Source organism: Protopterus annectens, chromosome 1.part2 (assembly GCF_019279795.1).
Source record: "Protopterus annectens isolate FY-2018-M chromosome 1.part2, PAN1.0, whole genome shotgun sequence".
Lineage (NCBI taxonomy): Eukaryota > Metazoa > Chordata > Ceratodontiformes > Protopteridae > Protopterus > Protopterus annectens.
In genome coordinates, this window is record NC_056727.1 from 503059364 (window position 1) to 503071389 (window position 12026).

A 12026-nucleotide genomic window follows, 5' to 3' on the forward strand; every position below is an offset into this window, starting at 1 on the left:
TTGTTTTGGAGTAGTAACGAGAATAACTTCAAGGCTGACCCCACTTGAGAAAAATCTCTGGCACTAGAAACACTGAGGCCACACTCTTAAGCTCTAGAGAACATCCGGCAATCCACTGGGATTCCGCATTGTTTGTTGCTCGCACATGATACAAACTTGGATGTCCCCTGGACTGGAGTGTCGTTAGGCACACTTCTACACAGAAGAACATTTATGCCTGTTTGTTGATGTTTGTCACTAAGACAGTCTGTTGTCCTGTTGTCTGTCTGGGCACCACACATGAGTGAGGAAGAGTCTGTCTGCAAGGCAACCCAACCCAACTCTCAACATCATGCTTTAATCGCAAAGTGGGAGCATTACCAGTGGTGCAGAACTGGACTGTGCTGCCCCTGACCCCCCCCCCCTGAGCATCATGATCATATCCGTTGTCAGAGGGAGAACCGAGGGAGGATGAGTGGGAGTTGCACTTCACAACTGGGAGAGGGGAGAAGAGCATCGCCTGATGCTGCTGCGCCACCTTGCTTGCTGGTGTGCATTTGAGATCTCTGGTGTGACCCATGAGAAAGAGAGCATCCACTGAGATAGATTTTGATAGTGGTGGATGGGAGAAGGAGGTGGGGTGCCATGATTCCCAACACCTTTAAATTGGTACCTATGCTTGCTGGCTTGGTTGTTGAGAAGTAAATTTACCAATTTTGAATGTCTGAGTTCCTTTGACTGATAGTGAATGTTTGCAAGCATACATGTTTTTATCTGTGGTTCGCCTATGTTGGTAAGTAAATAGAGACACACGGCACGATAGATGGATGATATAGAATTAGAGAAACCCAAGTTTTGACAAAAAAAGAAACACCTGGGCCAGAGAGAGGAAGGCCTTTTTGGCATGGAGAAAGAGTAATCCAGGTGTCTCGGCGGGAGAGCTTTGGGAATTGATGTGTGAAGGGTTGATAGTCTACCATGGCTGAAGGTAACACCAGGTAAAGCCTCAGGTGAGAAGGGCAGGGCCCACTGAGAAAAATGACTGGTCTTGTTGCGAAGTTTCGGAAGAATGATCAAGATAATCTCCTGGCGTAAGTGGTCTTCCTGTTTCTTTGAAACTGAAATAGAAGATGAGTAGTTCCGGATCCCCGAAATCTTGTTTTCTTGGGACTGGACAGCAATTCCTTTTTGTTTTTTGAAATTTTGTTTTCTTGACGATCTGTTCAAGATACTCCTGTTTCTTTTTCCGATCTGTTCAAATGAGTTTGATGGCAATAAGGCGGATTGTAGATGTGAAGTTGGTTGAAACTGAATTGCTCCTTTGTGGACTCCTAGTTGGTTCGCAAGCAGAAATTTTTGACTGCTCTTTTGCAAAGGACAAGCCGGAATATTCCTCTGAAGGGATTTTTTGGATTTGCTGAAAGCGAAGAAGGGAAGGAAATACTGCACCCATAGGAAATGTGTCACTGATAGAAGACCTCTGATGAATGGCCAGGCTGTGTACTGCACCAACCTCGGGAAGGACCACAAAGTCCGAAGATGGGCAGTGGGATCCCAGGGATGCTGAAGCCTCTGGGCTTCTGTTCTACACCAGGATGCCTCTAGGGCCACCCCTCCTCTTGCCAGCAGCGTCTACCATTGTTGTTCCCCTCCTGTGCCCTCTAGGGAACCATCATGCTTCTGCCCCCAGAACCTAGTCTTGAAAAGGAACCGCCATGGACCAAAAAGGTCCCCTTGTAGTAAGGCACAGAAGGTCAAGGCCTTCCTTTCTGGCTCCAAAGCTCAGGCGCGAGGGTTGAAGCATTGTGGACCGCAAAAGAGAGGGCGCATTTCACCGGGAGAAAGTTTCTTGAGACTGCCAAGCAAGGAAAAAAGGAGTCCTTTGAAAGGAGTTGCCAACAGCGGCAAGAAAGGTTCCATATAATTGCAGCTTGCCCGCCGTGCGGCTCAAAGGCGACACGTGAGAGGCCTTTTCGGGAGTTCGGCCGCACCAGTTGGAAATAACATTAGGGGATCATCCACCATGTCACAGAACTCTTGAAGTAATTGCGGTTGATGGGCTTCACTGCTTCAGAAAGTCAAATATTCTTCCAGGTCCACCAGATTCAGAGCAAACATGAAGTTTGATAAAAGCATAGTGTGAGATTCAGCCAGAGCAAATTGGACAGCTCCGGGAGGGGGCAGGCGCCTCAGGATCTGTGGCCCACTCCTTTTTAGATTGTTCCCTGTTTGTCCTGAAAACAGAGGATCCCTAGTCCTTGGGTTCCTTCTTTGTTGTCTGAGATGGCTTAGCATCCACAGAGAGAGAGGGAAAATGAAATTCTGACTGGGGATGAAATAATGTGGATGAATGAGACAGGTCCTGGGGGGAACCAGGAATCAGGGAGGTTAGGAAGAGACACACCACCTGCAGAGAGGGGGAGGAAGGAAGCTCCCAGGATCAGGGGGGGGAGGGTCAGATCTGCCTCAAGATACACAGAGATTGGAGAGGCGAAGGGGGGGGTTCAATTGCAAATCTGGCCCAGGGTCTGAGGAGAATGTCTGCAAAAACCGTGGGGTGTTTCCTCAGGAGGGGCCCCCCTGAGGAGCATTCACTGTGGGTGTCTCCGGGGTAGGAGATCGAAATCAATCTGCCTTCTTCCCGGAGCTTCTCGAAAGGGGGGCCCTGTCTGCCAAATCAGATACCCGGCCGAGGGAAGTGGAAATCCCAACCTCTGCACTGAGGAGTTGGCTCGGCCGGGCCGGGATGGGAGGAGTCGACTCTCCCGACCACAGCAGAGGGCAGAGCAACCAGGCCCGGCAGAGGCACCAGCCAGAGCCCTCGCAGGATCAACGCACCGACGAGGTAGAGTCCTCCAGGCCAGGCCGAGCCCGAGGTCCCGGCCCGAGGAGCTAAGGACTGATGCAGGTGGGATGCCCGAGACAGATCGGGGAGCCCGGCTCCACTCCTCCGGGCAGCTTGAGGAAGAGGAGGGAGAAATGGGCAGGACGCAGACTCACCTCGGCCGCGATCGAGAGGATCTAGTCCCTCATCTCATCTCCGAGACACTGACCAAATGATGAGCACGCGAGTTGAAGGACCCGGGGCCCGGTGACCGATTTTCGAGTCGGGCTCCGACCACGCTCGGCTCAAGGTCAACCGAGTGAGGGAGGACAGAGTGGCAGGAAGGTCATGATCGGACAGTGATGAGTCGGGCTGGAAGAGACAGACAGAAAGTGGCTGACTGCAGCGACATCACCACCTGGTTCCTCTGCAGGCGAAGACAGGAAGGGGTCACTGGTCTCTCTTGTTGAGTCGGCTCCGGATCATGGAGCAACCCCCGATCGGCGCGACCAAGAGAGTCGGCTCCCTGGGGCTGGAAGGCATTTCAGAAACTGTGGACTGAGTCTTCCCGGCACAGGCCCTTGGTACTCAGAAACTGGTGAACACAAAGACAGGTCGGCCCACCAGCTATTTTCCCTGAGCTCGGAGCTGGGTAAAATTCAAACGATAAAGGGCAAAAGTCAAGCAGCCTGAAACAGTCCAGAGGGAGCTTCTTTTCTTTCTCGCAGGACAGGAGGGCTGACCACAAGGCCAACAGCAGGAAATCCCTGCAAACCTAAAAGCATCACACAATGCTTTTTCTGCAGAAACATGTCACTGAAAGACAAGGCAAACAGCACAGAACAACACAAGGGAACTTAAAACAGACATAAAACACACACAAACACAAGAAAACAATGACACTTTAAATACACAGAAACACAAATTGCCCAAACAAGACTGAATAACAACTTTAAACAAAAAAACACAAATTAGACAACACAACTATGATAAACAAACACTAACATGGAGGGAAGAAAAAAAAAAAAAACTAAAAAAATACAAAAAACAGAAAAAGAAAAATAGAAAACTAGAGAATAACCAACTAACTAAGGAACTAGAAAAAAATAAAAATTAATAAACTAAAAAAGGGGGAAAAAGAAACGCAGGGAAGAATAACAATAAACTAGCCGGAGAACCAGAGCCTTGAGAGCAAGAAAGCTAAAAAAAGGGGATTATAGAAGAAGAACACTCAAAAGGAACAGTGTGAACCAAGCAAATGTCGAAGTTAGGGAAGCCCTTCTGTAGTCAGTACTCTTGCTACATTGATCTTCCTAGCTGACAATGCTTCACATCAGCATAATGAAGCCTAATGTAAATGTCTCTGCAAAACACCAAATGGGTAGCCATCAGTCTCTGGCTGCAACAGATGCTTAATAAAGGATATAGTTATGGAATTAAGACAGTTCTGTGACTGCAAAGACCTTGCCCTTCATTGTCAGCTTGTCAGAGATCATCACCTTGAGATTATGCACACAAAATATAAGCTCCAACCTACGGTCATCATAAAAAAGGACTGGACTAAAGAAAAAAGACCTGTGGGCGAAAGGTCCACAAGTCCAACCAAAGTTTTGAGAAAGTAAGCTTCTCATCATTCAGGTCATAACTGACTTAAAATAATGTTCCAGGACATCAAGAGTCACTGCTTGAAGAAGACAGAAGTACAATACAGATATGCTAACTCAAGTTTTTCCTTAGAATGACCTTTCCAGGCAGCAGATTCGCCTTTCATAAGAAAAACCCAAGTGGGGTAACTTGAAAAATTTTACACCGGAGAGGGTAAACCTCACAATTCCCAAAACTGCCCCTAACAGAATGCTTTCATGACAAAACCGACTTTTGTGCTGCACACTGAAACTTTAAGCACTATGGTAACACAGTTTTAAAGTACAACAAAAATCTAATTGTGTGAATATTACTTTTACTATTACTATTTAAATTTGTTGACTGATCAAGTGAGTTGGTCAAAAGCACTTCCCCTCCCTTCCAGTCACAACCCAGAATAAAAGACATCAACATATACATATAAAGACTTGCATCACTGTCACAACATTGTCATAATAATCATGATGCTTCCAGTTTCTATATAAACACTGGATTAAAAAGATTATTACAACTCTCAAGACAGTTTTCCTCCATTGTCATTGTTACTAATTTTATACATTTGATTGCCTTATTTGTAGAACAGAAAGTATACTACAATGCACAATAAAAAAACTCACTTATGCTGAACTATCCTACGGATCAGTAGACTTCCTGATGAATTATATATGCGAGGTATCCACAGTTCCAGAGAATGAATACGAGATTTCATTGTGATAACCTTGATGTTTAAAAGGTCAGCCATACGAAGAAAGGACTCTTTAACTGTAATAAACCAAATACTTTGCATTTACCTACAGTCTTCTTTAAAGCAGTGTACCATATTCTAAGCACTGTTTTTTAAAATTCAGAATATACACAACACTTGTCAAGATAACTTCCACACAACTGCTCAAAACAGATTTTAAAAAAAGCAGCTTGCTTAAAGGAAAACATATTAGAAACAGTTTAGTAAGGGTAATCCACAGTAGTAAAATTAATGATAAATTACTGACATGGCATTAAAAACTTGCTTTTTCTTTCTTATAGCAGAAAGATCTTACTTCTAATAATGCTAAACAGTAACTTTCACTGTGCAAGTTTTATTCACAGGTCTTGTAAACACTGGACTTACTGAATCCATTCTGAAATCAAGTTTCAGCAGTTTCTGTCATGCTTTGTATGTATACTGCACACATACAAAAACTGTCTTTAAATCCCCAAAAACTTTCAAAGAAGGTGAAACAGAAGGTTCAAAAGGAGCCTGAGTCAACTTCTCCAAAACAAAATTAAGATCCCAGGGAGGTGGAACAGGCTTAATGGGAGGTCTAATATTAAGGATATCTTTGAGAAATTGTTTAACCTCACATCTAGAAGCCAAAGTAGGAGAGAAGGGCAGACAAGCAGAGACAGCTGATAAGTAGGCCTTAATAGAAGAATAGGACAAACCAGCATTAAGCAACTCACACAAATAAGAGAGAGCCAAAGGAACATCAACAGTAAGTGGGTTCAGATTATGAGACAGGCACCTAATAGAAAACCTCTTCCATTTGGATAAGTAGGATTTCCTAGTAGTTGGTCTCCTGGCCTCCTGCAGGACTTGCAGCACATCCTCAGAAGAAAGGCATCTATGAGGGATCAAAAGCCTATCACCCACAATGTCAGTTGAAGTGTGGACAGGTGGGGATGGATGGATGACAGATCCCTTGTTTTCTGTGAGTAGCTCCACCCTGTAAGGTACCTTGTGATGATTGCCCCTGGCTAGATGCAGAAGCAAAGGGAACCAGTGTTGTCGCAGTCAAAAGAGTGTCACCAACAAGATTTTGGGAGCATCCTGTTGAATCTTGAACAGGACTTTCAGAATGACAAAAAGGGTAGGTAATGCATAAGGAAACATCCCCTTCCAACAGGATGAGAAGACGTCCAACTTCCAAACCAGAGGATCAGGGACTCTGGCACAAAACAGAGGAAGTTGTCTGTTCAGAGGGGAGGCAAAAAGATCCACTTGAAGAGTACCCCACTGGTGAAGAATGTTCATAAACACATTCCTGTGAAGCACCCATTCAAAGGACTGAGTTAAGGACCTGCTCAGATTGTCTGCCATAATGTTCTGACTGGAAGGGATATAAACCGCCTAAAGAGTCACTTGATACTTGACAGCAAGATCCCATACCAGAATTGCCAACCAGCAAAGAAGGTAGGATCTTGTTCTTCCCTGTTTGTTGATATTCCACATCACTGTTGCATTGTCTGTGAACACCTTGATAGGCCCTGGAGAGAAAAGAGGATGAAAGGCCTGAAGGGCCAGCAGAAGAGCTCTCATCTCTTTGACAACATGTTCCCTTTGCTGGCGAGGCGACCACACCCCTGTACTTTTAGGGAGCCAAAAGTCACTCCCCAACCCATGTTTGAAGCATCTGTGATCAATTTCTGAGAGGGAATAGGGGGATGAAAAGGGCTCACTGGGTTCAGAGACAACTGCCGAATCCACCAGCAAAGTTCCTGTCTGAGACAAGGAAGGAGATGAACTACAAAGTCTAGAGGATGTGCATGTTGAAGCCACAATGACTTCTGAAACCACTGAAACGTTTTCATGTGAAGTTTGGCCAGAGGAAGCACTGGAATGGTGGATGCCATGAAACCCAGAGCTCCCAGAAATTCCCTGGCGATAATGGAAACCAGAGGAAGAAGAGTGTGAAAGAAACAAAATGAGAGGCCTTCTCAGGGGGCAGGAATGCTATCATAGGCACAGAATGAATCCTGTAACCCAAAAAACATGATCCTGAGAAGGTGTCAGACAAGACTTTGTTGGAGTTTTTTTGAGTCTGTCTATATAGGACAAGTGCTTAAGACCTAGGATCCTCTTTGTGAGGTACTAAGCCAGGTTTAAATATTACTATTCAAACACATGTTCAACCAATCAAAGTTAAAAAAACAATAAAACAGCTAAAAAGGCTAATTAACTCTCAATATGCCTGAGTTTTAGCAAACAGTTTATGCTAGTATATTCATTCAGGCCAGGATACACAAATGTATTTAGCTTAAGTTGCCATCTTAGTTCACATAATTCTAAGTGTTCTGGTAAAACCTTCCCTTTGCTGTCTAAAACTATCTGCTGCAGGACAAAGAAACCAAATACATGTTCATTATGTTCTATTTTATGTTTACATAATGCATTTGTACTTTTACCATTTTTATATAATTTTTATATCATTTAGATGTTCATATATTCTTTCTCTAAACTTTCTATAACCTTTTCCTAAATAAAATACAGGACAGTGCAGGCATTACTACCTATTACATGTTCAATATCACAAAATGTGGACTGCTGACTTAAGATAGGCTTAAATATCCCATTAGCTCTTTTTGTTTGAACTTCTGTATTTACTTTCTCTAATAAATGTTCAGGATAACCCTTTCTCCTAAACATGTCTGTAATGAAATTAGTTTCAGCTATAAAATCATTATCATCAGTTTCCATCCTGGCAGCTCTTACCAGCTGCCCTTTTACCATCAATCTTTTCTGGTCTGGTAATAGGTGTTAGTAATGAAGGGGCAATAAGTAGAGGAGAAAAAGAAAAAAATACTTTCTACTTCATCACAACATTTAATAAAGATAGTTTAGCTGTGGTAAAAATTGTTAACAAAAATTGGTCCCTCTTCAATTTGCACTACATGACTGTAGACAAATTACGCGCTAAGCCATTTATAGTTTTTAAAAAGGATAGATCGTTTAAAGAACTACTAGAAAACAATTGGATAGGAAAAGAACATAAGAACAGGCCCTCTGGGAACTTTAAATGCGGGATATGTAGGCAGTGCCCCAATGTCATTAAAAATGGGGAGAAATTCAAGTTGGGTGACTAGCAGTGTAATATACATGGCCATTTTACTGATCAGTCTAAAAGTGTTGTTTATGCTGCAAAATACCTACACTGTCCTGTATTTTATATAGGAAAAACTTGTAGAAAGTTTAGAGAAAGGATGTATGAACACCTAAATGACATAAAAATGGTAAAAGTACAAATGCATTATCTCAACATAGAATATAATGAACATGTATTTGGTTTCTTTGTCCTGCAGCAGATAGTTTTAGACAGCCAAGGGAAGGTTTTACCAGAACATTTACAGTTATGTGACCTAAGGTGGCAACTTAAGCTAAATGCATTTGAGTATTCTGGCCTGAATGAATATACTAGCATAAACTGTTTGCTAAAACTCAGGCACTTCGAGGGTTAATTAGCCTTTTTAATTGTTTTATTGCTTTTCAACTTTGACTGGTTGAGCATGTGTTTGAATTGTAATATTTAAACCTGGCTTATCCAGATGGTTTTTGTTTTGAAGAAATCCCATGTAATTTTATGGGGGATGAAAGTGCTTACCGTTTCTTGTGGTTGTATCCAATAAAGAGAACTGCTTCTGTTTGAGGTCCTGTCTTTGGCTGCATTTCTTGTTTTTCCATGGTTGGGAATCCAGAATGTTACGAGTACTGCAGCAGTGAATGTAAGGACATCAGTTTGTACATATCACAGACATGTGCACCCCCTAAACCTGTGTGTGTCTGTGCGTATGTATGTATGTATGTATGTGTAGATATATATATATATATATATATATATATATGGATCTGGTTCATTTCGCTGAAAGCACATTTCGCTGAATTTCATGTCACCAAGACCAAATCGCCAAAAGCACATTTAGCTGAAAACTCATTTCTGCGAATTTCATTTCACCGAAAATAGTAGTGGCAGTGTATATGCCCTTTTCCCCACTGTAGTGCGATCCTGGAGTTAAAATGTATAGTTAGGGACCACAATGGGGGGGGGGTCGTAGCCCCCCACCTAGTCTGATTAAAAAGTACTTACACACCCTCTTAACAGAAACTGCATAGTTTAAAACAAGCTAGGTGGGGGGCTACGCCCCCTGCCACTACTATTTTCAGTGAAATGAAATTCAGTGAAATGAGTTTTCGGTGAAATGTGCTTTCAGCGATTTGGTCCTGCTGAAATAGCTTTCGGCGAACTGAACCAGACCCATATATATATATATATATATATATATACACATATATGTATATACACACACACATATATATATATATATATATATATATATATATACATACACACACACACACACACACACACACACACACACACACACACACACACACAATGTGATCTATAACCTGTACAATTCAAGTGAAAAACAAACAAGTCTGTTAGGGGGAAATATATAAAAAATACAAAACGTACAATAAGCTGGTTGCATAAGTGTGCACACCCTTAAACTAACACTTTGTTGAAGCACCTTTTGATTTAATTACAGCATTCAGTCTTCTTGGATACATACCTGCCATCAATTAGAGAGACTCTGATTAACCCCAAATAAAGTTCAGCTGTCCTAGAAGGATTTTCCTGCTATTTACTCAGTTGGCTGCTACAGCAAAAGCCATGTTTCACAGAAAGCTTACAAAGCATCAAAGGGATCTCATTGTTGAAAGGTATCAGTCAGGAGAAGGGTACAAAAAAAATTCCAAAGCACTGGATATACCATGGAACACAGTGAGGACAGTCATCAAAATGTGGAGAAAATATGGGACAACAGTGACATTGCAAAGAACTGGACATTCCTCCAAAACTGATGAAAAGACAAGATGAAAACTGGGCAGCGTGGCTGCCAAGAGACCTACAGCAACACTGAAGGAGCTGCAGGAGCTTCTGGCAAGTACTGGTTGTGTGCTACATGTGACAACAATCTCCCATATTCTCCATATGCCTGGGCAATGGGGTAAGGTTGCAAGACAGAACCCTTTTCTTACACAGAAAAACATCCAGGCCCAGCTAAAATTTGCAGAACAATATATCAAGTCTCCCAAAAGCATGTGGGAAAATGTATTATGGTCTGATGAGACCAAGGTTGAACTTTTTGGCCACAATTCCAGAAGGTACGTTTGGTGAAAAAACAACATTTCGCATCACCAAAAGATCACCACCCCCATGGTGAAGCATGGTGGTGGCAGTATCATGCTTTGGGGTTGCTTTTCTTCAGCTGGAACTGGGGCTTTAGCAATGTGGAGGGAATTATGAACAGTTCCAAATACCAGTCACTTTTGGCCCAAAACCTTCAGGGGTCTGCTAGAAAGCTGAAGATGAAGAGGAATTTCACTTTTCAACATGACAATGACCCCAAGCATACATCCAAATCAACAAAAGAATGGCTTCACCAGAAGAAAATTAAAGTTTTGGAATGGCCCAGCCAGAGCCCAGACCTAAATCCAATAGAATATCTGTGGGGTGACCTAAAGAGGGCTGTGCACAAGAGATGCCCCTGCAATCTGACAGACTTGCAGCATTTTTGCAAGGAAGAGTGGGCAAATATTGTCAAGTCAAGATGTGCTATGCTGATAGACTCCTACCTAAGAGGACTGAATGCTGTAATTAAATCAAAAGGTGCTTCAAAGAAGCATTAGTTTAAGGGTGTGCACATTTTCTTGTTTTTCAATTGAACTGTACAGGTTATAGGTGACATTAAAGGTGGGAAACGTTTTGAAATTATTTATTGTGGTCTCGTTTTTTATATCACAAAAACCTGGCATTTTAACAGGGTTGTGTAAACGTTTTATATCCTCTCTGTGTGTGTGTGTGTGTGTGTGTGTGTGTGTGTGTGTGTGTGTGTGTGCATAAATATATATATATATATATATATATATATATATATATATATATATATCTCAGTGGCAGTGACACAACATGCAACATTCAAATACACAAATGAGAGTGGTAACACTTTGAGATAAGAAAGAATAAAAAACAGAAGTACAAATGCTAAGTTAAATCTGTATACGTTAATCCTCAGTAGCATAGCTTAGTTTTCAAACAAGGTAAGTGAACACGAGAAGTGTTTCACTTAATACGCTACAAGGTTGATGCTGTATACTATTACAGGATTTGCTTTTGGGGGTAGTGAAATATAAGACAGTGTACATACTACAATGATAAAATACACTGTTATTAGACACAAGTGATACTGTTAGCCTTATATGAATAACATCCAAGGTGTGCCTTACTATGTAGGACACATGCATTACAAAAAGTCTGTATATATTGTGTAAGTAGTTTAGCCTGGGTTGGAAAAGGTGCATATATCCATGAGCTAGCTAAATGAGATTTGAGAAGGTTTTTGAAGTTGGCTGTAGTTATGTTAAGGGGTATGGTATTCCAGATTTTTGCAATGTAATTGGAGTACAGAGTCTCGCCTGAGCTATTTTTACTTTTGTTAACGTCCATTATTGATTTATTACTAGATCATAGTAAGCATTTACTTGAATATTGATTTAATAGACCTTGTTGAGCTGTTTTTTTTTTTCAGGTTGGTAAAATATTTGATGGACCACAGTAAGTTGGTTAAGGGTGAGCAGGTTGGGTAGCTCTAGCCAAGACAGTTGTTTAAGGGGCCTGGCAGTGATGAGACCTAAAGTCTGAATCAGTTGAAAACATTGATATTCTGTTACAACCGGTGTTTATTTTGGCTAAGTCAGATTTGTTGAGATTAATGAATATGGGGGATGCATACAGAAATGTGGAGACTAGGTGGGCTTTGG

At 42.0% G+C, this 12026-nt stretch overlaps 1 protein-coding gene across 1 annotated transcript in view; it reads right to left on the reverse strand.

Annotated features, from left to right (window-relative positions):
- LOC122789817 (two pore calcium channel protein 1-like) overlaps nt 1–12026 on the reverse strand; it is a 2103677-nt gene that overhangs the window by 539052 nt on the left and 1552599 nt on the right. The window contains exon 10 of the mRNA XM_044057259.1: nt 5065–5209. Within this exon, the coding sequence (XP_043913194.1) occupies nt 5065–5209 (145 nt within the window). The remainder of the gene's footprint in view (nt 1–5064; nt 5210–12026) is intronic.